The sequence below is a fragment of the Lampris incognitus genome, chromosome 3 (assembly GCF_029633865.1).
Source record: "Lampris incognitus isolate fLamInc1 chromosome 3, fLamInc1.hap2, whole genome shotgun sequence".
Lineage (NCBI taxonomy): Eukaryota > Metazoa > Chordata > Actinopteri > Lampriformes > Lampridae > Lampris > Lampris incognitus.
The window spans coordinates 4,265,979-4,293,134 of NC_079213.1; the positions used below are offsets into that span (position 1 = coordinate 4,265,979).

Consider the following 27,156-nt stretch of genomic DNA (forward strand, 5'->3'; position numbering starts at 1 on the left):
ATTCATTATTCTGAAGCTCTGATGTCAGTACTGCCTTTATAACTGGAAATGAATCGTCAGAATTCTTCGGTGATGTTAGCCAATGCTGTTTTTAATTTGCAACACAAAGCTCGTGGAAACTGCCAAATCAACTACACATCAGCAAAAAAAAAAAAAAAAAAAATCAGAAAAATTCAGTAAATGGCACCATTCTTAGTCCAAGTAATTGTATTAGGTTGGTGAGATTGTTTAGTTGCCACATGAGCTCCGTAGCTGCCCCTGTGTGAACTTGAATCTAGAATACTGCCCTTTTAATGTCGACCTAAATAGCAACAATTCACCAAGGGAACATCTTCCTGTTTCCTATGTAAACGTAATAGCGTGTGTTCGCTGGTGCATTTTGAGATGATACGACTGCTTGAAACCCTTCCCACATTCTCCACAGAGGTAGGGTTTCTCCCCCGTGTGTGTCCGCTGGTGCCTCTTAAGCCGGTTGGCGCTGAGGAAGCTCTTGTCGCACTCCGTGCAGGAGTATGGCCGGACGCCGGTGTGGTAGCGCAGGTGGATGGTTAGGTAGCAGGACTGGGTGAACCTCTTCCCGCAGTGGGGGCACTGGAAGGGTTTGTGTCCCGTGTGGAAGCGCTCGTGTTTCAGGAGCTCGGCGTGTGAGAAGAAACCCTTTCCGCAGTCGGAGCAGAGAAACGGCCTCTCGCCGGAGTGCGTCAGCTCGTGTCTGATCAGCGTGGCCTTGTAGACAAAGCTTTTGTCGCACTGCGTGCAACTGAAGACGTTTTCTCGGGTGTGGCAGCGCTCGTGCTTCTTCATGTTGCGTTCCCTCTTGAAGCTCTTGCCACAGAAAGAGCACATGAAGGGCATGTCTGACGAGTGGATCTTCATGTGGCTCAGCAGGCCGCCCTTGTACAGGAACCCTTTGCCACACTGAGCACACTGGTGCGGACGCTCCTTCCGGTGGGTGCGCTCGTGGGCAGTGAGTGCTGCCTTGTAGGGGAAGCTCTTCCCACAGTTGCAGGTGTGTAGCCGTTCCTCTCCGTGGGTCTGGAGGTGCCTGTTGAGGTAGGTGATGCTGCTGAAGCCCAGGTCGCAGTGGGGGCACCGGTGAGGACGCACCGCCTTGTCCGCCTCATCCCCGTGGGTCTTCAGGTGCCTCACCAGTGCCGACTTCCAGGCGAACGCCCGGCCACACTTAGAACACAGGTACTCTCCGTTCTCCATGTGGATGCTCTTGTGCTCCCTCTGGGCTGCCAGCGACTTGAAGAACTTCCCGCAAATTAGGCACTCATACTTGCGGCCATCCTTGTGTGTGTGCTTGTGCCGCTCCAGTGACTGCTTGAATGAAAAGCGCCGCCCACACTGGGAACACAGGTAAGGCTGCTCACCCGTGTGGATGCGGCGGTGGGCTTTCAGCAGGGACTGGAACTTGAAGCTCTTCTCGCAGTCCGGGCAGCTGAAGCGGCCATCATGATTGGCCAGAGGTGGAGCAGATGTGACCTCCTCTGCGTCATCGGCATGCTCTTGGTCAACATGCCGTTGCAACTCCACCTGATCTGTGTGGCTGAAGGTGCACTTAGGGCAGGAGAAGCCAGCTGAAGATCCTTCCAACACAAAGTCTTCTGGGGAAAAAAAATGGTAGTTTTTTTCAGCTTCGGTGATGAAATAGAAACAGGAGTCTAAAACGCCAATAGATACAATGACAGGCCTGAGAGATGCAAGTGATCCTACACGGATCACTTGCATCTCTCAGGCCTGTCATGAGAAGCAAAGATAACAGAGTTGGCATTAAATGAGAACATAAACTAGTCAAAAACAGAATCAAATGACTTGATAAAGGAAATGGATGCAGGAAATGGAATAACAGAGAAAGTGTGAGAAACATGACAGTACAATTTGAAAACAAACAGATCATTTAATTTAGCGCAATAATAAAAATAGTCAGCTAAGTTAGACATCTGATTATATCTAGACATCAACTATAAAATAATGACATTGCAACTAAAATAACAAGTCTCTTGGAACGCAAATAAAATCATGAAGTCTGTTTTTTTTAGTTTTGAGGTTCGAATAAGTATTTTTCACACTCCACAGCTCAGTCATGCATTAAAATAAGGGTCTCTAGAGCCTTACCTTTATCGCTGTCCTTAGCTGAACTCAACAGTGTTCCATAGGAGTGTTCTGCACTGTTGGACAGAAAGACAAAGTAAAGTTTTTAAAGTGAATGAAACCACTCGTGGCATGAAAGTAATGTTCTATAAACCAAAGTAAAAAGAAGTTAATAGCGCAGAATGTCTTCACCTGTTGAAAGCCACCGGTTTCTCCACGGCAACCTCCCGCTTTCTCTTCGGAGAGGAAACTCTCCCGATGCGCTTCTGCAGATTTATCACCTGGACCTTCATTGTGGGTTTGCGCTTTCGCCCGCTGGCGCGCACCTTCACCAGAGAAATGACCTCGTCAAGAAGTTTGGGGACCAGAACTTCTGTCACAGAGGATGGGTGGTGACTCTTTTGGGCCTCTGCTTCTTTCGTACTACCATCGTGGTCTTCCTTTTCCACTGCTGTCGCTTGGCGGTTAGTTTCGGCAAGTGCGACAACCTGCTCTTCAACATTTTGTTCACTTGCAACCTCCTCTTGTTGGGCTTGCAGACTGCCCGTGGGTTCACCAGAGTTGGCATCGTCTGTGTGGGTGTTTAGGTGTCTTATGAGGGCCACCTCCCAGCTAAAGGTTTTATTACACTGTGGGCATGCGAACGCACCATCCACCATGTGTCTCTGCTTGTGTTCTGTGCAATCTGACAGGGATGGGAAGTCCTCACCACAGATTGTGCAGTCGTACTTCCGTCCGGCCTTGTGCGTATGTTTGTGTCTGTCCATGGACTGCCTGAAGGAGAAGCAGCGGCCACACTCATTACACTGGTGAGGCCGTTCACCCGTGTGGATGACCCTATGGGCGATCAGGGAAGAGGCGAATTTGAATCTCTTCCCGCAGTCTGGGCAGTCTAGAGGTCCGGACAGCGATTTGTGCTGGATTGACACTGGGCCATGATTAGTTTTCTCAGGAACGACAAGGTTCAGCTGAACGCTGTTGGGACGCTCCTGTGTCTTTTCCTCTGTGGCTCTGCCCACTTCCTCTCCCTTCGTTTCCTCAGGAAGTATTTCCACGGATTCTTCGGGCATCACTTCAACAACTACTTCTTCAAAGTCTCCACCTTCTGTCACTACCTGCACCTCTGTGCTCATCCCCAGTTCAACCTCTGCATAGTCCGTCACCGCGACGACCTCCACCGCCACGTCGTCCACGAATGAAACAGCCTGCGGGTCATCCCCAAGACCATGCAATGGATCTGATTGGCTGTCGCAGCTGGGCTGTTCTGTTGTCCCGGCCATTCGACTAGGATGAGTCGCAGACAAGGAGGACAATATGGAGTCACCCATAGAGGAAGGAGGGACTGGACAAAAAAAAAAAAAAAAAAAGAACAGAAGAAAAAAAATGATGGGATCATGATTTCAGCAAGAGAGCAGCAAAACCTTAAAACCTTCATTAAAGAGGCTAATAACACAGTACTGGTTATTACCATAATATCTGACTGTGTATTGAATTACTAATCTACTATTACTACTTTCAGCTGCTCCTGTTAGGGGTCGCCACAGCGGATCATCCGTTACCATCTCTTCCTGTCCTCTGCCACACCAGCCACCTGCATGTCCTTCCTCACCACATCCATAATCCTCCTTTCTGGCCTTCCTCTTCTCCTCTTCCCTGGCAGCTCCATATTCAGCATCCTTCTGCCAATATACCCAGCATCTCTCCTCCACACATGTCCAAACCATCTCAATCTTGCCTCTCTTGTTTTGTCTCCAAACCGTCCAACCTCAGCGGTCACTCTAATATACTGGTTCCTAATCCTGTTCTTCTTCATCACTCCCAATGAAAATCTTATCATCGTCAACACTGCCACCTCCAGCTCCACCTCCTGTCTTTTCATCAGTGCCCCTGTCTCCAAACCATACAACATAGCTGGTCTCTCTACCATCTTGTAAACCTTCCCTTTAACCCTTCTGTCACAAATCACTCCTGACACTCTTCTCCACCCACTCCACCCTGCCTGCACTCTCTTCTTCACCTCTCTTCTGCACTCCCCGTTACTTTGGACAGTTGACCCCAAGTATTTAAACTCATATGCCTTCGTCACCTCCACTCCTTGCATCCTCACCATTCCACCGTCCTCCCTCTCATTCACGCAAATGTATTCCGTCTTGCTCCTACTGACTTTCAGTCCTCTTCTCTCCAGTGCATACCTCCACCTCTAGGCTCTCCTCAACCAGCATCCTACTCTCACTACAGATCACAATGTCATCTGCCAACATCATAGTACAGGGAGACTCCTGCCTGATCTCGTTTGTCAGCCTGTCCATTATCATCATGCCCATTGCTAACAAGAAAGGGCTCAGAGCCGATCCTCGATGTAATCCCACCTCCACCTTGAACACACCTCACCACTGTCGCACTGCCCTCATCCATATCCTGCACCACTCCTACATACTTCTCTTGTCACTCCCAACTTCGTCATACAATACCACACCACAAAGACACAATGTAACTCCTTCTGACCTTCTCCATCAACATTCTCAAAGCAAACATCACATCTGTGGTGCTCTTTCGTGGCATGAAACCATACTGCTGCTCACTAATCGTCACCTCTCCTCCTCTTAACCTAGCTTCTATTACTCTTTCCCATATCTTCATGCTGTGGCTGATCAACTTTATACCTCTGCAGTTGCTACAGTTCTGCACATCACCCTTATTCTTGAAAATTGGTACCAGTATGCTTCTTCTCCACTCCTCAGGCATCCTCTCACTTTCCAAGATTGTGCTAAACTATCTAGTTAAAAACACCACTGCCATCTCTCCTAAAGGCAATCTGTTACTTTTTTTAAACCTATGCTTCAAATCGTCACTAAATATAAACTCGCCGAGCACTTTATTAGGAACACACGTACACCTACTTCCTCATGCAATTATCCAATCAGCCAATCATGTGGCAGCTGTTAATGTTCACCACCAGAATGGGGGAAAAATGTGATCTGTGATTTTGACCATGGCATAATTGTTGACTCCAGACAGGCTGGTCTGAGTATTTCTGTTACTGCTGCTCTCCTGGGACGTTCACACACAACAGTTTTAATCAGGACTCACCTCTTCAGACTTCATCTGTGATTTATTTGATTTATGATGTTTGTTTTTCTTTCCCTTTTGTGTCTGTCTGGGTCGGAGAGTACTGCCGGCGTCGTGTGTGGCTGCCGCTTCTTCCTCTCGTGGCCCCCCTTCCCATCCACCCCTGTATGTCTGTTGTCTTGTTTCACCCCATTTATTGTAAAGCAACTTTGAGTATTAGAAAAGCACTATACTAGTTTAATTTATTATTATTATGAACAGTCTAGAGTTTACTCAGAATGATGTGAAAAACAAAAAATCCAGTGAGAGGGCAGTTCTGTGGACAAAAATGCCTTGCTGATGAGAGAGGTCAACATAGAATGGCCGGACTGGTTAGAGCTGATAGAAAGGCTATGGTAACTCCCACTCTGTACAGTTATGGTGAGCAGAAAAGCATCTCAGAATCCACAACACGTTGAACCTTGAGGCATATGGGCTACAACAGCAGAAGACCACTCCGGGTTCCACTTCTGTCAGCCAAGAACAGAAAGCTGAGGCTGCAGTGGGCACAGGCTCACCAAAACTGGACAGTTGAAGACTGGAAAAATGTAGCCTGTTCTTAATTTCTGCTGAGGCACAGATGGTAGGGCCAGAATTTGGCACTAACAGCATGAAATCATGGACCCAAGCTGCACTGTGTCAACAGTCCAGGCTTATGGCAGTTGTGTAATGGTGTAGGGAATGTTTTCTTGGCCCTCTTTGGGCCCGTTAATATCAATCAAGTACACTCTCCCAATGCACTTCTGCAGATTTATCACCTGGACCTTCATGGTGGGTTTACACTTTCACCCACTGGCCTGTACTTTCACCAGAGATAACCTTGTCCAGAAGTTTGGAGACCAGAACTTCTGTCACAGACAACAGGTGGGACTCTTTTGGGCCTCTGCTTCCTTCATACTACCATCGTGGTCTTCCTTTTCCACCCGTTAATACCAATTAATCATCACTTGAATGCCACATCCTATTTGGGTATTGTTGGTGACCATGTGCAACCCTTCATAGTCACATCCTATTTGAGTATAGTTGCTGACAATGTGCACCCCTTCATAGTCCCAATTTTCCCGTCTTCTAATGGCTACTTACATTGTGACATGGTGCATTATCATGCTGATAATGCACCATGTCACAAAGCAAAAGCCATCTCAAACTGATGAACATGACAGAGTTTCATGTTCTTCAGTGGTCTTCCCAGTCACCGGATCTGAATCCAATGGAACACCTTTGGGATGTGGTAGAAGGGGAGATTCACAGCATGCAGCTTTCAAATCTGCAAGAATTGCACCATGCACTCATGTCAATATGGACCAGAATCCCAAAGGAATGTTTCCAACATTTTGTGGAATCCATTCCATGAAAAGCATAGTTCAAGACATTCCATGAAGAATTGAGGCTGTTTTGAGGGCAAAGGGAGGCCCTACCCATCATTAGTATAATGTTTCTAATAAAGTGCTCAGTTTGTTTATGTCACTACATCAACACACAAGGAATTTTATTTAACTGCAAGATGTTAACCATGTGCTTTGCACCTAACCCAACAATCCAAAGAAGTGAATCCTGGGTGAATTGGAGTCTCTTCATTGCCCATATGTGTGATTTGTGTGTGGGTGAATGTGTGTTTGGGCCTGCAATGGACTGGTGACCTGTCCAGTGTGTGTCTTCCTGCCTTGTGTTTGATACCTACTGGAATAGACTACACCAACTACAGACTACTCCAACAATCCTAAATTGGATTAAGCGGGTATAGACACTGAACTAATGAATGCTGGTGGTTACCGTGCGTCACGCACCATGTTGCTCCAAATGCCCAAGGTGTTTGTGGTGCTGGATCAGAGTCTTCAGGTGCATAGACTCAGAGACTGAATGCACACAATCCTCCAAAACTTCATCCGAAATCCCAAGCCATGAAACTATCTGTGAGAGATCGCAAATATATTCAACTTCCACCAGTGGCTCTCACAGGGTTTTATGGCACTTAAGGTCATGAATGCTGATTGGATGATGCGATAAGATCACATCACAAAAGGATCTCTTTCAAAATAAGATGTATGGTGTTTTTGAATACTGACTAACTCTTACTGTCATGTTAAATAGTGCCCTATAGCTGTCATGATAACTATTTAGTATTGAAAAACTGTAACTGTGTCCACATAAAATACATTTTCTGATCAGGATAGTTTTTAGTTTAGAACATATGCAGTGAGAACTAAATACAATGAAAACTTAAAATAACATGTCCCCTTGCTCTACATATGTTAATACTGCATTGTCAGCACTCACCTGGTCAAGGTCAGGGATTGGCAGCAGCTGGGCCAATCGACAGAGGAACTCTGAGAACAGAGTCTGTAGGTCGCTGTCATATTGCGGCCCATATTCAGAGGGGAAGACCTCCTTTTGGAGGTCAGAAGAAATGGTGAGGCAAAATAAACAAATGACTTAATTTTCTGAGAGATCAATTTGCAAATTTGTAGTCACACAGCATTTATAGATATTTACACACAAGATACGGACATCTGGGTCTTCTGCTTCTAAAGTTAGTTGGAGAATCTGTATTTATACAGTGTTTTGTTTGTGTACAAATGTATTGCGTTTGTGTCAGTGTGTGTATACTTTATACATACAGTTGGTGACATTAATAAATGATGTTGCAAATGCACATAGTATGACCGATGTGGTCCTTATCTGATTTCAGGATGGACTGAAATATGTATCAAACAGCCGGATCTAGTCATGACCTCCACATCATATGAATGAATGGTGAGAATAAGGGATGGGACTCTGTGATCAAGTGCAAGAGTATTCGCTAGCAAAGCCAGAATAGTTCAGTAAAATTTCCCACATGATACCCTTTATTTTCATCAATGTCTTTATGATGTTCTACATATACATACTTCACATGTTGCTCTGGTTAAAAGGATGCTGCTAGGTGCAGTGATACCTCAGAGTGAAACCATGTGACACTTTTATAAGAGAGAAAGGGGGTGGGGATGTTATGTGATGTCATCTCACCAGGAAAAAGTGCTCCCTCTCTTCAGGACCTTTGAGCAACATCTGGACCAGCTCAAGAAAATTAGCCTCCACTCCATCCACCTCTGTGTAGCTTACCTTCGGCATGGACATGATTAGATATTATGGGTTAAGCACAGAATCAAGACCCAGCTAATCAATCTGTGCATGTGTCAGACCCACTTCCTTATTTCCATATCACTCATTTCATTTTCTACCACCTGCGTAGTGGAAGGGTTATTTTTGACTCCACTACACCTATCACAATGAACACAAATTAGCTCAAACTTCAAATTGGGCAGACAAATTAATGTATGGAGATAATCTGAAATCTTGACTAAAAAAAGTGTCAGAATCCTGCTAGCACTTCTCCAGTGTACATGATCCATACCAACAATCCCTCCATCCCCCAACAATCCCTCCATGTATTATACTGCATTTGGGCTGGTCAAAATTCAATTCTGTCTTACAGGTGTTAAAAACTGGCTCTCTCAAAAAATTCCTCAGTTGAACCGATAAATCAGAAGCCATTATCATAGGTCCACACCCTTCCAGCGAGCACATCTCCTCTTACTTAGGTTCTCTTTCTTACTGCATCAAAACCCAATGCAGAAATCTGGGTGTTATCTTTGATAAACTTAACTTTAACCAACAGGTGAAGTCAGTCGTTCAATCATGCTTTCTGCAACTTCGTAATATCACAAAAATTAGATTTTTTTATCCGCTCAGAATCTGGGAACTGTTTTTTATTAGGCAGATTTTTTCGCTGCATATAAAAGCCCCCCCCCCAATATTTCCCATTCAATCGAGTTGGGCACTGTGCAAAATTCTAGTAATGGCAGGAAAAGCACTGGTTTTTTTCCTGTCCGTGTGTGCATCTATCTGTCCACTGCTAATCTCACACACTACTGGGCCTGTCAGTCCAGTAATTCTTGTGCAGTTATGACTGTATGATCAGGGACCTCTCATGGTTGCTGCGATTCAAAACCTGAAAAACCCTGTTTTATATTGCAACTGAGTGCTGAGTCCTCAGCTGGTTCTTCACCTAAATCTGAGCACCACAGAAGGGGAGATATGCAGACAGTGCCTCCATATTTTCCCTTCTCCCAGTAGGCAAAAAAAAGGGTGTTTTGTCACCAAGTCCGAGTACCAGAGAAGGGGAGATATGCCTGGCAGGGATTTGAACTCTACTGAGTGCACTCTTTTAATTTTATATGTTTTCTCATTAGTGAAATGATTTTATCAGGATTGCAATACTAAACATTTTAATACTGTGGTAATGGAGTCCTGCTATATGTGATCTATTTGTGATTATTAGCCTTTGCTTTTTGCTCTCTGTCCAGAGTGATACCGATCATTCTCTAATTACTTACCTGTCAATTTAGGCAATTTTTCAGTAAGTTAAGGCTTGTCCCTAAAAACGGATAAGATACCTCATACAAGATTTTTCTACTTTAAAATATTGGGTTTATGTCCATATGTCTTTATTTTGAGCGTCCCACCAAGAAGAAGTCATGGAGGTGTAAACTTAGCTGGCTGTCAATAAAACTGGAACCTGAACATTTGATTTCATTCATTGATAAGGCACCATGACTATTACATTAACCAAAACACTAGCCACCAAGGAATTTCAGATTGATCAACAGTTGCTAGAAAGTGTCAGCTGGGCCAGGATGTACTTGTAGAGCACAGTAAAAGATATTGTGTTTCATGATGTAACACAACCACATTATTAACAATCAACCCAGTTTGGGAATGTAAACTTACATCTAATGGAGTTAATGGTTTGACCTTGTCCAGGAGAGATGTGAAAAACTCAGGATCCACCAGGGGCTCACTACGGCACAACTCCAAAATATACTGAGAAGGGGGAAAAGCACATACGTCACACAAACATGTAACTCACAAGTAGACTGTGAAGTGCTCATTATAATCAGTGTCACTAGTATATAAATCAAGCAGTCACATTACTATACATGGTGTGAGCACAGGGGTCTCCTGTCTTCATCAGCTTTTATTTTCATCAATTTTTTTTCTTTTTTGTGTTTGTTTACTGTTTACTCAAGTTTGTTATAGCTGTGATCAATACATTTACCTCCAAGGTAAAGAAAGTACACTGTTTATCCTTCTTCCACCCATTTAACAAGCCATAAGCGCAATATTAGAAGAAAGAAGAAAGCCACTTTATTTTGTCATGGTACAGCTGTTCGGTCATTAAGAAATTTGTTCTCTGCATTTAACCCATCCTATTGTATAGGAGCAGTGGGCAGCTGCAGCACCCGGGGACCAACTTCACTTCTTTTTCCTATTGAGGGGCACAGGCAGGAGTATTAACCCTAACATGCATGTCTTTGATGGTGGGGGGGAAACCAGAGCACCCGGAGGAAATCCACGCAGACACGGGGAGAACATGCAAACTCCACTGAGAAAGGACCTGGGACAGCCTGGGGTTCAAACCCAGGACCTTCTAGCTGTGAGGCAACAGTGCTAACCACTTGACCACCATGCCACCATATTAAAGAAAACTGTAAATTTTCTGGATTGAAAATTAGCAAATGTTCAACTGAAATCACCTGAATAGAGAATTTTCTTTAACCAAAAGGAACTATATTCTAGTATGAACAAGAATGCATCTTCTATCAACAATAATGTATAAAACTTTGACCTAATTTATTTTCTTTGCTGCTGAACCTGGTCCGACAGCAACTACATTAACAGTTAAAATCAGCAACTAAGATACAGAACAACACCAAAACCTTAGCTACCCTACTGTGTACACTTCACAGCATTAATACTCTACACATTCTGTCTATATTTTACACAATGCATTTTATTTGCTATCACTACTCACCCTGGCTCGCAACCCGAGATCGAGCTGTGTCCTGTGCTTGTACATCAAAAGCTCTGGAACCATGTCCATCACCAAAGACACAAACTCTGCCACTTTCCAGTAGTTCATCACATCTTGTTGCTTTATAACCTGCCACATGGACGCTGTCATAAGCTGCAGAGGTGGAACCAGGAGGCGCAAAGATGAAAGAGGAAGAGCGGTGCCTGAAACAAAGTGGTAATTAGTTTAGAAGACAAAAGTGATATGTCTACTACATTTATCCTAACCAAACTGCTCGTATTTTACTCATCTTGCTCTGACCCCAAGCATCGTACTGTGACCGTACTGTCACATGTTTGAGGTCATCTTGATGACAAGTGGTGGTGGTGTTGTTCCGAATACAACCTCAATCAAGAAACTGGGTGTACGTTCAAAGCCACAATTATTGCTTAAAATCGAGGAAAGCTCTGGCTGTGCTCTGGCAAAAGTCCACCTATCCATCATCTACACCCGCTTAATCCAAGTCATGGTCGCAGGAGTCTATCCCAGCATGCACTGGGCGGAAGGCACGGAGGCACCCCGGAGAGGTCGCCAGTCCATCGCAGGACACACACACACACACAATCACTCGCACACACGTCACACTTTCGGGCAAATTAGATTCTCCAATTCACCCAACATGTACGTCTCCGGACTGTGAGAGGAGACATGTGGTTACCTCCATACATGTGAGAACAGGTAAACCACACACAGATGGACAGGAGCTTGACCCGGCAACATGTGACTACAAGTATAGTGTGGTTTCGGAATGACGCATATAACAACAACAGCTCCGAGTTTCGCTTCAAGCCAGGAGTCAACTCCTCCATGAATATCAGCTAGCTCCAGCTAGGCTAGGTTATCCCAGCCAGGCTGTAACCAGTGGCTTGCTCCAGGAGCACAAACGATACTTGGTAGGTTTCCCCAGTCCCCGGTGTGTGAAAGTTCACCTACCTGGGAAGGCGGCATCGAAAATAACCAAATCCATCCCGGCGCAGGCCACACGGTTAGCTAGCTAGCTGGCTAGCTGGCTGGCTGTATTACTCGCGGTGGACATTGAACAGCAGTTTATGAGGGAAGCTGCGGACGCAGGGGCTTAAGCGCACCTCCCACCTAGCCTAACACAATAAAGACGCGCGTCTAAAGCGGGCGCGCAAAGGCTCGCTCCCCGACAGGGCGCGTTCACCGCCGGCATTTTGCATTTCGCCTCGGAAGATTTCCCAACCCTCCGAAACGAACACTAACAAACGCGACTTCCGGTACCGAGCTTCTTCTGCGATTTCTGTAGACGATTAGCGCATGCGCGAAAACGAATCTACTTCCGGTCGCTAGGGGGCTCGTCTTCGATACCGGGTCACCCACCGTACCGGAGAATACAGAACGGGCTCTAGTTTACGCTAGTCTACAAAAAACCAACTCCAAAACAAAACAAAACAATATTCTATCAACAAAAAAAATCGGTATTTATTAGGAATATATATCACTCCTCTCTGTGTTTCCCACACGTTCTCTCCATTTGTTCCTAATCTACCGCCGCTACTTTCTGCTGCTTCCGTTAGGGGGCGCCACAGCGCATCCTCCGTTTCCATCTCTCCCTGTCTTCTGCATCCTCCTCTGTCACGCCAGCCACCGTGTTCTCCATTTATTCCTAATATCCCTTCCAAATCCCGTCTCCCTTTAACACTCTGTGCTCTGTCTGTTCTGCCCTTACTGTCCTCATCACACTTTCTCTGCCAAAGTTCTGTTTGATTAGTGCTTTACCCCCCACCCACCCACCCCTTGTGCAGGAACAGACACTCATGACGTAAATATGGCACTTTGTAAACAGCCCCCTCTGATTAAGATGTCCCACCTACATATCTATGATGTGCACTGCCTCTTTAAACCACATGCGCAACACAAATGTTTGTGCAACACAAATGTACAATTGTAGTTGTGAGGTGGATGGTAGGTGAATATATTTTGGTGTATAAGATGATATAGTGTAATATAGTAGGAGTGTACAGTATTGTATATGGGCATGATGGGTTGTGGAGTCGTGGTATGGTATATGGTATGGTACATAATACATGGTATATGGTATGGTACATGGTACATGGTATATGGTATGGTACATGGTATATGGTATGATACATGGTATATGGTATGGTATATGGTATATGGTATATGGTATGATACATGGTATATGGTATGGTACATGGTATATGGTATGATACATTGTATATGGTATGGTACATGGTATATGATACATGGTACATGGTATGATACATGGTATATGGTACATGGTATATGGTATATGGTATGATACATGGTATATGGTATGATACATGGTATATGGTATAGCACATTAAATATGGTATATGTATGATACATGGTATATGGTATGGTACATGGTATATGGTATGATACATTGTATATGGTATGGTACATGGTATATGATATGGTATATGGTATATGATACATGGTACATGGTATATGGTATGATACATGGTACATTGTATATGGTATGGTACATGGTATATGGTATATGGTATGATACATGGTATATGGTATGGTATATGGTATATGATACATGGTAGATGGTACATGGTATGATACATGGTATATGGTATGGTATATGGTATGGTACATGGTATATGGTATATGGTATGATACATGGTATATGGTTTATGGTATATGGTATGGTACATGTTATATGGTATGATGCATGGTATATGGTATGGTACATGGTGTATGGTATATGGTATGGTACATGGTATATGGTATATGGTATGGTACATGGTACGATACATGGTATATGGTATGGTACATGGTATGGTACATGGTACATGGTATGGTACATGGTATATGGTATATGATACATGGTATATGGTATACTGTACATGGTGTATGGTATATGGTATATGGTACATGGTATAGTGTATCAGAATGAGAATCATGTTTATTGGCCATGCAGGTTTGCACATACATGGAATTTGACATTCAGTGGGAAGACGTGGCGCAGTATGAAATATGGGAACTGAAATATTAAAAGAAATGATTTGGCAATCTGGATTCTACGCTATTGTTTGAGACACTTCTTTCAAATACAAATACTTTATATTTATATTTATAAAATAAAATAAAAAAGTGACTTGGCAACCTAAACTCTTGTTTGAGACAGTTCCTTCAGTAACAACAGTTTCAGCACAACAAGAAGAGCAAAATGAGCTTTGAGCGCAGTGACAAGAGGGATTGGTGGAGCTGAGTTTATGTGGATATAAATGTGGTGCACTTCAAGCTATTTCACTCTTACTCCTGAATAAATTGGCCCTCGTGAAAATATAATGCTTCACGTAAGCTACGTGTAAGCTTATTAAAGTTGACGACACTTTGGACCCGTGACGAGTGGATTAAGAAGCCCAGCACAGGCAGTAACACATGTAAACCTGCCTGCCTGGCTTTGGGGACTCGGGCCTGCTGCACCGGCACAGGTCAACCCATCGCCTTCTTGGTTTACTTTTGTTTCATCGTAAAGCGCACGGCAGTGTATTGAGATATTCCCTATAGCTCATGTTTGGGTGATTGATTGATTGATCATGGATATCTGCACGGCGCTGGAGCATCTGTCCTTCAACAACATGGCTCTGCAGAAGCTGCCGGTGGACTCCTCAGAGGGCCCAGAGGCCCGGGGCCCCCGGCCTGTGCAGGGAGCATGTTTCTCACGCATCCGGACCCTGCAGCCTCTCCTTAATCCCGTGTTTGTGGCCCTGTCGCCGGCGGCCCTGGCGTTAATCGGACTGAACACACGGGATGTCCTGAGCAACCCTTCTGGTGCGGAATACTTCAGCGGCTCCAAGCTGCTGCCCGGCTCGGAGCCAGCAGCTCATTGCTACTGCGGCCATCAGTTCGGAGTGTTCGCGGGTCAGCTGGGAGACGGAGCGGTGCTTTACCTGGGGGAGGTGGAGGGCCCGACCCCGGGGCAAGCCAACAGTCTCTGCCCTGGTGCACGATGGGAAATCCAGGTGAAGGGTGCAGGAGTCACACCTTATTCCAGGTAATTTATCAAATGTGGGTTCATGCACCAACCTGTCTCATGCACGTCAACCGACCTGACTTGAAACTAGGCATGGGGGCAATTTTGCCAACAATCCAGAAAGGTTACCTCAAGTATTTGCCGGAATACCACAAGTATTTGCCTGAGCAAATACCAAGCCTGATATGCAGAGGCACGTCTAGAAACACTTGTATGGGTGGGGTTGGGGGCAAAGATTGTTGCTGTTTTTTTTTTTGTGGAGTAGCACTGAAAATGGTCTGAAAATTTGTAAAAATGTACAATACAATTCTGCACAACACAACTGCATTTCATATAACTTTGCAGTGAAGGAGGAGTAGGTAAGAGTTTGGTGGATTATCGTAAGTGAGTTGAAAATATTGACCCTCATCCATCTTTGCCGTGTCTCTCGTGACGACACACCAGTTATGGCATCTGCAGACAGCTCTGCTGAATGACAGAGAGAACTACTGGCATATCTGAAAACAAGCCCAGAGCTGGAACTGACCTTTCGCAAAGTCCCGCCCCCCTTAGTTACTGTTGCTATGCCTGTCAAGCATTTCAGAACTATCCAGGAAGTAGCCGGAAAAAACCAAAACATGGAGGAAGAAATCAGCGCATCGTGTGGGTAAAAGTAGCAGTAACGATACGTTAGCTGTATTAGCTATCAATACTAGCTAGTAGCTAGCTTAGCTTGGAGCAGGCAGGTATTTGTGTTGATTCTGGATGGATTAAGCTGGCCATGGGGTCTGCTATACTGCCAAATCTACTACCTACATGGCGCTTCTTGCGTTCTGGGTTTGGGGAAGGGAAAGAACATGACACCCCCTCCAAACTTTCCCATATCTAGTATCCGGTCTGCAGATCCCATAGGAACACCGTTCCAGCATTTTGTTGTGTGTTTGAAAGCTTGACGGACCGTTGCTAAGGGAGGATTGGACCAGCACCGTTCTGGGGCGGTACTTTGCGAAAGGTCAATTGTAAGGTCTCTCGTAAGCGTTGTAGGATTGCTGATCTGAGGCCAAAAAGGTTTTTATGAAATATTTGTTGTTACGCGAGCTGACCTCTGACACAACATCGAATGGCGACAGGGGTCCCGGGCCACCACATACTAGATCCACCTTTTGGTAGTCCATCCATCCATTATCCAACCCGCTTATCCCAACTGGGGTCACGGGATGCTGGAGCCTATCCCAGCAGTCACTGGGCGGCAGGCGGGGAGACACCCTGGACAGGCCGCCAGTCCATCACAGGACCCCCCCCCCCACACACACACACACACATTCATCTCTAGGGATAGTTTAGTACGGCTGATCCACCTGACCTACATGTCTTAGGACTGTGGGAGGAAACCGGAGCCCCCGGAGGAAACCCACACAGACACGGGGAGAACATGCAAACTCCACACAGAGGACGACCCGGGACGACCCCCAAGGTTGGACTACCCCAGGGCTCGAACCCAGAACCTTCTTGCTGTGAGGCGACTGTGCTAACCACTGCACTACTGTGCCGAGGAGAAAAGGGGGGAGGGGGGGCATGATTCAAATGTGTTTTTGTTTATCACTATGAAACAGCTCTTACCTTTACCTTTACATTACCTTTGGTAATGTGGTTTTTTTTTTAAAGTGTAGCAAAACTTGAATCGCAACCCGTCTCCTGTGAGTCCCGCTCACTAGAAGCACGTGGCTGTGTAAACTGACCTGAAAGCCGATTAAGAGATTAACTGCTCGCCACACGTCCGCTTTACCCCCACTGCTAAACGGTCCACGCCAACCCTCGCACCACAAACCTCCTCCGAGTCCAAGTGTACTGGCAGCCAAGGAAGTTTGCATGTGATGGGGGATTTGTGTTGGTGGGCAGGCCCGCCCGCAGATACGGATGGGCCCCTGAAAAGGTCCAGTGAACCCCCCCCCCCCCACAATCTGCTTTACTCATACCAACGCATGTGTGTGCTCTCTCTCTCCTACTGAACACATCCATGTAAACTGAGAGAGACTTGCGACTGGCTCAGCAATGGGGGGCACACACACACACACACACACACACACACACACACACACACACACACAATACAACTCTTTGACACACACACAAACACCCACCAAGGTCAACAAAGATCTGCTACACTTACACCACATCTCTTAGTAGAAAATGTAATTTCTTACCTTATGACGCCATCTTTGCTCTTAGGCAGCCATCTTGTCTTACTGGATGTCAAGTCCTGTATGACGTCTCTGAAGTCCGTCTGTTCAGCCACTTCACACTCCGTGCCAAGCGTGACCAGCGTCATTGCTTATATTTAGGATGAACATGATTATTGCTGGCGTTGTGGTGGTGCAGTGGTTAGTGTGATCACCTCACAGCAGGAAGGTCCTGGGTTCGAGCCCCGGGGTAGTCCGACTTTGGGGGTCGTCCCGGGTCGTCCTCTGTGTGGAGTTTGCATGTTCTCCCCGTGTCTGTGTGGGTTTCCTCCACGTGCTCCGGTTTTCTCCCACAGTCCAAAGACCTGTAGGTCAGGTGACTCGGCCAGACTAAAGCATCCCTAGGTGTGTGTGTGTGTGTGTGTGTGTGTGTGTGTGTGTGTGTGTGTGTGTGTGTGTGTGTGATGGCCTGGCGGCCTGTCCATCATGTCTCCCCACCTGCCCCCCAGTGACTGCTGGGATAGGCTCCAGCATCCCCGCGGCCCTGAGAGCAGGATAAGCGGTTAGGATAATGGATGGGTGGATGATTATTGCTGGCCTCCATGGCCCCCTCTAGTGGTTGAGCTCCAGAACCCTTTCCCCTTCCCCCCCCCCTAGAGGGCGGCTATGGTGGTGGTGGCTCAGCATAAGCACCACGACATAAGCGCTATGTTTTGAAGTAGAACAAATGCTGGAACGTTGAACGTTATCCGTCAAAAAAGCATCAACGTAGCACTGAAATATCCGAGTGTCAAACAGGAAACTTAAATGGCGGCACAGGGCAGCAATGTAAGAGCTGAACCACAAGTCTGCTTCTAGCGGTGTTCTGCTACACACCAGCCACATGTCTAACATGGCGCTATGACAGGACACACTATATGTCCCGTGGCTATACACAGAGGGAGTATTCAGATGAGAGTGCTTCTGAGATAACGATGGTTTGAAATGCAAAACAATGCAAACCATCTGCAAGCAGAGCTTAAACAGTACCACAACAGACGAGCTAACGGCACAACCTGTACCGGCTGTTTATCCTACCGACAGGTATGTGCAGGTCATGTCTGCTGTCTGTTTTCCTTCTGTGCTCGATAACACAAAAGACACCTCTGACCACCACCTCCACACGGGTGGAGGAAGCAGAAAAAGCCCCAAGATCATTTAGCGATGACAAACTTCCCAGCATTCCGACGAGTTGCTTGTAGGAGACAAATCCCAGGGCGGGCCTAAGGCTTCCCGGGGCCCGGTAAGCAGAGTTAGATTAGACTGAACAAAGGACAGAAACCCACTTTAGCACCTGGTGATTTGAAGCGTCTGGGATTCTCTCCCCCCAGGGACGGCGACGGGAGGAAAGTCCTTCGCTCGAGTATCAGAGAGTTTCTGTGCAGTGAGGCCATGGCCGCCCTGGGTATACCCACCACCCACGCCGCCTCCATCGTGACCTCTGACCTCTACGTCTACAGAGACCCGCTCAAGCGAGGCCGGCGTATCCCAGAGCGCTGTTCGGCCGTGCTGCGCATTGCTCCGTCCTTCATCAGGTGAAATGTTCATTTTCCTGCCATCTGATCACAGGACAGGTCGTCTTGCTGCTACGCCCACAAGCCCCCCTGTAATAACGAGCTGCCTGTGCTTTTACAGATTTAAATCAGTGCTCTTATTAGACATCGGCCTTTTCCGGGAATTTACATGGACAGAAAACATATATCTATATATATAATCTTGTTTGTCGAGGTTTCATTTTCCAGGTCGGTCCTCAGAAAGTGATTCTTCATCCCAACGAGGGGCCTTTACTCTCTAACGAAGCATTTTTGTCTACATATAAAAAACAACCCCACGACTTCTGTTAAATGGACGTCATCCACAGTTTATCCACAGCTTTAAAGTCTCATCTTTTTACGGAGGCAAGCATTTTGTCACGTCATGTTTCTAAACTGACAGCTTGTGCATAATCTTGGTTCCAACGTTTCCGTGCGTGTCCCTCTGTGACGAGGCCGCACGCTGCCATCAGACCAGCAGAGCACCATCATAAACCAGTGGGTCAGCAGGTCGGTGGGCTGCTAGAACTGTGGTTACCATGAAGTACAACAGATTTGTGGTGTTTTGTTTGATCACTTGGTGCAAGTAATTATTACGTGTCTGATCAGAAGAGTTCACTGGAAAGAAGTAAAAACAAAAACAAAACAAAGTGACGCTTGTCATTGAGAAAAATTAGTTACAATGTAACTGTAATTAATAATGAACTCTAATTACAAAATTACCACTATGACAATGGTTTGATCAAAGATGATAGACTGAAAATAAACGATAACTATTATAGTTTTTATTAATATGCAGGCCAATAACAAAACAGGAAACTTAATTTCTATGACATTAGATGTGAATTTATTAGATGACCTAAGTTGTGTTTGCTGTGCCTCCGTTTATTAAAATACTGCTTTTTAGAGAGCTGCTTTTAAAAAACAGGTATGTGCTTTCCAACAGGGTCCTAAGAAGCAACACTGGTGGGGACGGGCTGCTCTCTACACCAGAAGAGCCAAAACTGAGTTTCAACGATTTTCTTTTGTGATTCATTGCTTGATGCTGAATGGACATTTGTCCAGTGGTTACAATCAAAGCGGAACCATGTAGAAAGGGGGGCGATAACCTGATTCAACAACAACAACAACAACAACGTCCATTTCCCGTGAAGCAGAAATGGGATCAAACTACAGAAGGCAAACTTTCTCCAGAAAGTTGGCATGCTTGCCAAGTTGTTCTTCAGTCTGGGAGTCTGTTTTAAACACTCAGCCATCATTCTATTAGGACTTTTTTCACACAAATAAAGACAAATATCTCCAAAAGTACAAACAGCATGACAACATTTATCAGAAGCATAAAGAAGCCTAAATTGCAGGACATTTTAAGAGCTGAATGGCACTCAGAGCTGCAAGTGCCTATGTGCAGGATCTCTCCCAAATGTGGATTTGGGTCTCGATCTGGTTCGGTCTCAGAGGTAAAAAAAATGCCTCCATCGCTGTTGCAGGGGGCGGCACAGTGGTGCAGTGGTCAGCGCGGTCGCCTCACAGCAAAAAGGTCCTGGGTTCGAGCCCCGGGTAGTCCAACCTTGGTGGGACATCCTGTGTGGAGTCTGCATGTTCTCCCCGTGTCTGCGTGGGTTTCCTCCGGGGGCTCCGGTCTTCCCCCTTACAGTCCAAAGACATGTAGGTCAGCTGAATTGGCCGTACTCAGTTGTCCCTAGGTATGAATGTCTGCACGTGCATGTGCGTGTGTGTGTGTGTGTGTGTGTGTGTGTGTGTGTGTGTGTGTGTGTGTGTGTCTCGGCCCTGTGATGGCCTGGCGGCCTGTCCAGGGTGTCCCCCCCACCTGCCGCCCAATGACTGCTGGAATAGGCTCCAGCATCACCGTGACCCTGAGAGCAGGGTAAGCGGTTCAGCTAATGGATGGATGGATGTTGTTGCAGGTTTGGATCCTTTGAGATCTTTCTGGGCCGAGACGACTTCTCAGGTCTGCAGGGCCCCAGTGCGGCCCGCCACGACATCCGCCGTCAGCTGCTGGATTACGTCATTGAAACCTTCTACCCCCACCTACAAGCAAGCCGTGGCAGTCGCAGAGACAGGAACACGGCGTTCTTCAAAGAGGTATCAAACCCTTTTTTTTAAAGGATCATGTATCATTACTACCAAACTGCATAGCAGCTGGCTGTGGTCGCTGCACAGCTCAGCGGGTGTTCGTTGAGGCTTTCAAATACAAAGAAGCAAGGTATCCTGCGAGGCCACGGTGGTTTTGAATGGGGAAATGGAGGGTTGTGAGCTTTTTGTTTCGATCAGTACTATTTAGCAACTCCTAATGATATTTACCAGTCATATTATTATATTTGCTACTCACATTCTGATATCGATTAGTCCGTTTATAATATTTGCAGGTCATAGAGTGGTATTCACTTGCCACGTTGCACTTCAGGGAGGCAGAAATATGACGCTCGTTCCTGTGGTTTCAGGTGGCGGTGCGCACCGCTAGCCTGGTGGCCCAGTGGCAGTGTGTTGGTTTCTGTCATGGCGTCCTGAACACTGACAACATGAGCATCCTGGGATTAACTCTGGATTATGGCCCTTTCGGTTTCATGGACAGGTAGCCGTCTGAATGTTTTGTCTGTCAAAAAGGAAAGGGAAAAGAATTTACTAATTAATTTTCATAAACTACTTTTTTTTTTAAACCTTGCCTACTGTCCATTCTGCATGCATTCACATTATGAATTTACTGCCGTTGTCAGGTTTGACCCAGACTTTGTCAGTAACGCCTCAGACAGGAGGGGGCGCTATTCTTACCAAGCTCAGCCGTCTGTGTGCCGCTGGAATCTGGCCCGCCTGGCTGAAGCGTTGGGCTCCGAGCTCCACACGGCCGAGGCGGGGGCCATCCTGGATGAATTCACGCCCACATACGAGGCCTTCTACCTGGCTAACATGAGGAGGAAGCTGGGCCTTCTCAGAAGGGAGGAGGCGGAGGACAGGGAGCTGGTCTCTGACCTGCTGCAGCTCATGCACAACACCGGTACTGGGAGTTGTGGGAGTATTGTGAGAATTTGGAGGTGTCATGGGCTGGCTGGATAAATGTCAAGATTTTGATTATTTCATTCATTCATTACATCCGTTTTCATTGCTAAAGTTTCTCTTAATGTTTGCTTTGTTGTGTTGAGGTGGAGCGCCTCCTGCTGGTAATCTCTTGTAGGCTGTGTTGTAGGAAGTAACATAGTAGAAAACAACTGAAAAAAAAACTATACATACTATACGTTTATTGCCGGCAGCCATACCAACATGTACCCCGGCTCTGCCAAATGACGGAAGCTAAGCAGGTGTGGGCTTGGCTAGTACTTGGATGGGAGCCCTCCGAGGAAAATTGAGTTGCTGCCAGAAGGGGTGTTGTTGGGCCAGTAGGGGGCAATCTTCCCTCTGGTGTCCTGGCAAAATTCCCAACCTGGCTCTCTCCATCTGGCCACCTAATCATCCCCCATGTAATTGGCTTAATGGTTCCTCCACCTCAAGCTGATGTGGGGTGAGCGTTCTGGTGCGAAATGGCTGCGGCGCATCACCCAGGTGGTGCTGCACATTGGTGGTGTGAAAAGTGCTTTGGGTGTCTAGAAAAGCGCTATATAAATGTAGCTATTATCATAATAACAGACTGCTGCAGCATCATGCTAGCTTGTCTGAACCATGCGGTGTTTGTACACTGAAGGAGGGTTGTGGATTTGCCCTCCATTGATTACATCGAAGTGTAGATGACAAGCTGGAGCGGTGTCCAGCATGAAGAAAAGGATGGACGACCGAGAAAATTAAAACTTAGCGATGCACTACGTGAACGCCACGTATAAAACAGAGATAGACTTGAATTAGTCCTTTAATGATACGTCAGACGATGGACATCCGCAGAAGTTACATGTGAAAAATAAAACCAGGCTCCTTCAGTTGTGATTCTCTGGTTTTTATGGTCACTGAGGTCTTCTCCCTTGTGCTCCAGGGGCGGACTTCACCAACACCTTCCGTCTGCTGGGGAGGATCCCCTGGCCCGAGGAGGGGGATGACCTGAGGACCACAGTGGGGCCTGCGGTGGATCTCATCCTGGAGCAATGTGCCTCGTTTGAGGAGCTAAAGGTGGCTAACAGGCCTACTATGCATGACTGGTGAGGGGGGTCGTAGGGTGGTGTGGTGTAGGCTTTTCTAAGTAGTGATCAACAACCTCAGGTCCAACCTTTTGAGTTCCTTTGTTTTGGGCCGTATGGATCACTGTTATGAAATTCGCTATGAAAATGCTTCATCCGGGACCCAAAGTCAGGTGGCTAAACGCGTCTAATCGCGATGCCATCACACGATACCTCACAGCTGGCTGTTTCAAGACCCCACCTCACCACACAATACTGGCTCATCTACATGTAGAACATTTTACCCAGTTTTTCACGTCTCCTAATTGTTTTTCTCTTTGATCTGCTAGGATTCCGGAGAAAAAGCTTACCGAGACAACGTGTAAGTTAAACGCGTGTCTATCAAATATTTCTAAAGAACTGAATTGAGCTGAAAATGAACTGAAATGGGCGGCATGGTGGTCAGCGCGGTGGTCAGCGCAGTCGCCTCACAGCAAGAAGGTCCTGGGTTCGAGCCCCGGGGTAGTCCAATCTTGGGGGTCGTCCCGGGTCGTCCTCTGTGTGGAGTTTGCATGTTCTCCCCGTGTCTGGGCGGGCTTCCTCTGGGGGCTCCGGTTTCCTCCCACAGTCCAAAGACATGGAGGTCAGGTGACTCGGCCGTACTAAATTGTCCGTAGGTGTGAATGTGTGTGTGTTGGCTCTGTGATGGCGTGGCAGCCTGTCCAGGGTGTCGCCCCACCTGCCACCCAATGACTGCTGGGATAGGCTGCAGCATCCTGAGAGCAGGATAAGCAGTTTGCATAATGCATGTGAAATGACATTTCTGTCATGCAGCACTTTTCTAGTCCACAGTGAAATGTCTGCACCTTATAACGGGGTGGAAGTTCTTTTATAAAGCCCAACACGTGAGTGTGGATGAAGCGGTAAACTGCAGCTCTCTGTGCTTCTTTCCGTTGGTTTCTTATCTAACACTCGTCTCTGTGTGGATTCTGGCGTGTGCAGCGAGCTGGCGATGATACTCTCCACGGCCCAGACCAACCCGGCCATGTTCCAGATGATGGCGGACCGGCCGGAGGTTTCCCGACAGCTGGAAAAAATGGGCCGGTTGAAAGAGCTGCTCGGAACCGAGCAGGGCGAGCTCAGCGGGAAGCAGCGGGAAGACTGGATGCGCTGGGCGGGCCGGTACAGGTCAGAGCAACACACAGCTCCACGACTCAGCGTGTAGAAACCTGACATGAGAGTGAAAGTATACAGTCTTCATTTTCCATTGTCATGCTCTTTTGACCCGCACCTTTGTGCGGGTGTAAGATCTGAACATCCATAATTCAGGGAACCCCCCCCCCACCCCACCCCCCAAGTGACTATACATGCTGAGAGTATCCTGGACATGAGCTCTTATCCGGGTTAAAGTCTTGACACTAAACACCTGTCTGGTTTCTGTAAGTGACGCAGGAGGCGGTTGGCCCGGGAGTGGGATGGACGCAGCGATTTGTCCGCCATCAAAACGGAGAGGCTCGGCGTCATGAACAGCACCAACCCACGTGTCGTCCTTCGCAACTACATCGCACAAAACGCCATACAGGCCGCCGAGCAAGGAGACTTCTCCGAGGTCAGCCGACACTCCGAGTCAGTCCATAGCCGATCACTGTCTGTAGCCTCTTATTCCTGTTCAGGCTGGAGTCTATCCCAGCATGCATCGGGTGGAAGGCGGGGGACACCCTGGACAGGTCTACGGACTGGCCAGTCCATCACAGGACACACACACACACACACACACACACACACACACTCATCCATCATCACTGTATGGACCATTGAGAGTCCGTCCATCCATTAGCCATTAGCTTCTCCTGCTCTCAGGGTGGCGGGGATGCTGGAGCCTGCCCCAGCAGCCATTGGGAGGCAGGGGGGGAGACACCCTGGACAGCCGCCAGTCCATCACAGACTCCACACAGAGGACGACCCGGACTGGATTTGAACCCTGACACATTTTAAGTTATAACTATTACAGCTTTTTTTAATGTTATCAACGACTTGATTTTATTAATAAATTACAGGCGGCCCAGCGGTTAGCCCTGTCACCTCATAGCAAGAAGGTCCAACCTTGGGGGTCATCCCAGGTCGTCCTGTGTGGAGTTCGCGTGGTCTCCCCGTGTCTGCGGTGGGCTTTCGCCGGGTGCTCCGGTTTCCCACCACCATCAGAAAGACATGCATGTCAGGGCTAATACTCCTGCCTGTGCCCCTGAGCAAGGCAACGAGGAAAGACCTGGAGCTGGTCCCCGGGTGCTGCAGCTGCCCACTGCTCCTAGCTACACGGCTAGCAGGACATTTTGTTCACGATGCACGTTCAGGAAATAGCCCTGCACGTCTTGATATCTGCCCCAGAGGGGCAACTGTTGTGCAGCAGCGGCAACATTCAAACACACAGACACTCCACAGAAGACACGAGGCAAACGGATACAACGGGTGGCGAGGAGAACGGCGCCAACGAGAAGCGAGGCAGCGGTAAACCGTGTTTATCCGGGTGGAGCTGGTGTTACCTCTCACTGCTGGAGCTTAGCAGTGGCGTGGCTGAGTGAGGGGATGACGGAGCCTTTGTGAAACTCCAGGTGCAGGGGGTGGGTGGGTGCTGTCAGACAGGATGGATTCTGCTTTCCTTAACATCCGCTTGTTATCCGCTTGGCCAACTACCCCACCCTTCTGAGCCGTCCCGGTCTCTGCTCCACCCCCTCTGCTGAGCCGGGGAGGGCTGCAGACTACCACATGCCTCCTCCCATACATGTGGAGTCACCAGCCGCTTCTCTTCACCTGACAGTGAAGAGTTTCACCTGGGGGACGTAGCACGTGGGAGGATCACGCTATTCCCCCCAGTTCCCCCCGAACAGGCGCCCCGACCGACCAGAGGAGGCGCTAGTGCAGCGACCAGGACACACACCCACATCCGGCTTCCCACCCGCAGACACGGCCAGTTGTGTCTGTAGGGAGGCCTGACCAAGCCGGAGGTAACACAGGGATTTGAACCACCGCCCCCATGCTGGTGGGCAACAGAACAGACCGCCACATCACCTGGACGCCTCCTACTGCAGACCTTGCTCACCTTCGTTAGTCAGTTCTTCTGTTTAAGGTTGAGAGAGGCCTACCAACCGATAAAAGAACAAGTAGTAACTGACTCAATAAAACATCTGTAGGGCAAAGTCATCAGGGACCTGTCGACACCCAACGTAGGCAGCTCCCCTGGTATTACAATCACAGTTCAGCTTGCTATCAACTGTATGTAGGACTCGACAATTTCAACCTCCCGATCGCTCATCTTGATGTGGACGGGGTCGGAGGCATTACGTCTAAAGTCAATACACGCCTTTGGTCTTAGTGGCATTGACTTCCAAAGGGGCGTCCTGGCACCATCTGGAGAGATGACAGGACCGTGAGACGGGTCGCTCTCCTTCAGCGGGCTCACCATCCCCGGTGCCAGCTGCACATTTCCCAATGTGGTGATTCTGAACTCACTGCGGCAGTCATTAGTGTACAGGACATACAGGGGAGGGGGGAGAGGGGCCACAGCGCGGAGGGCAGCCGGTTGACGTGGAAGTCAAGGCCAGGAAAGTGTCGCTGCAGGGTCGTCTATCGCCGGTCCCTCGTAATGACACATCGCATGCAAAGAAACCCCTTTGATAAGCTAACACGTTGCGTTCTGCATACCGACTTCAGTTTCTCGTCACTATTTGAGTGTTTGTGCGGGGCTGCCCAGTTGGGCTGGGGCTCATTTCTGGTGCATTGTTATGACACAAATCCAGTCCACGCTCGCCCGAAGACGACAAATGACCGACAGCTGTGAGTGTTGTCAACAGCTTCTTAGATCAAACGATCTTCTGCTGTTGACAACAACGTGAGCATTACGTGACGTAACGTAACGCAATGGGCCGTCCCAGTGCACTGGAATCGAACCCTGGGCCACTTGGATAACCCGGCAGGACTGGGCCAGGGGACTCTCTTTACTAATTAATATTTCTTGTATTTCTGTCTCCATGCTGTTATTTGCTGCTGCAATGACTCATGCCATTTCAAGATTTACTTCTGTCCTCAGGTCCGTCGGGCCCTCCGAGTTCTTGAGAACCCGTACTGTGACACGGACGGTTCCGACGCCGGGGGAGACGGAGGAAAGACGGGTTATGATGAAGCGAGGCCGGCCTACGACAGCAAACCCCCCACCTGGGCGAGAGAGATTTGTGTCACCTGA

General features: G+C 47.5%; 2 protein-coding genes across 4 annotated transcripts; one reads left to right on the top strand and one right to left on the bottom strand.

Moving 5' to 3' along the window:
• Window positions 1-28: 28 nt before the first annotated feature.
• On the bottom strand, window positions 29-12,330 carry LOC130109570 (zinc finger protein 37-like). 3 transcript variants are annotated; one of them, XM_056276522.1, is made up of 9 exons: window positions 12,032-12,330; window positions 11,060-11,262; window positions 9,976-10,068; window positions 8,212-8,307; window positions 7,483-7,593; window positions 6,993-7,116; window positions 2,290-3,439; window positions 2,122-2,174; window positions 29-1,607 (listed from the first exon to the last, which is right to left on the bottom strand). In XM_056276522.1, exons 1-9 carry the CDS (start codon window positions 12,063-12,065, stop codon window positions 343-345), a joined length of 3,129 nt encoding a protein of 1,042 aa, XP_056132497.1. In that variant the 5' UTR covers window positions 12,066-12,330; the 3' UTR covers window positions 29-342. The 3 variants fall into 3 exon arrangements, with proteins under 3 accessions (XP_056132497.1, XP_056132496.1, XP_056132498.1); XM_056276521.1 differs by having other exon boundaries at window positions 29-1,610; XM_056276523.1 differs by lacking the exon at window positions 11,060-11,262 and having other exon boundaries at window positions 29-1,610.
• Window positions 12,331-14,655: 2,325 nt separating this feature from the next.
• Window positions 14,656-27,156, top strand: selenoo2 (selenoprotein O2). The gene is made up of 10 exons (XM_056275777.1): window positions 14,656-15,113; window positions 18,622-18,825; window positions 20,748-20,925; window positions 21,285-21,415; window positions 21,558-21,835; window positions 22,799-22,932; window positions 23,270-23,301; window positions 23,922-24,107; window positions 24,372-24,528; window positions 27,004-27,156. The coding sequence occupies exons 1-10, from the start codon at window positions 14,656-14,658 to the stop codon at window positions 27,154-27,156; spliced, it is 1,911 nt and encodes a 636-aa protein (XP_056131752.1).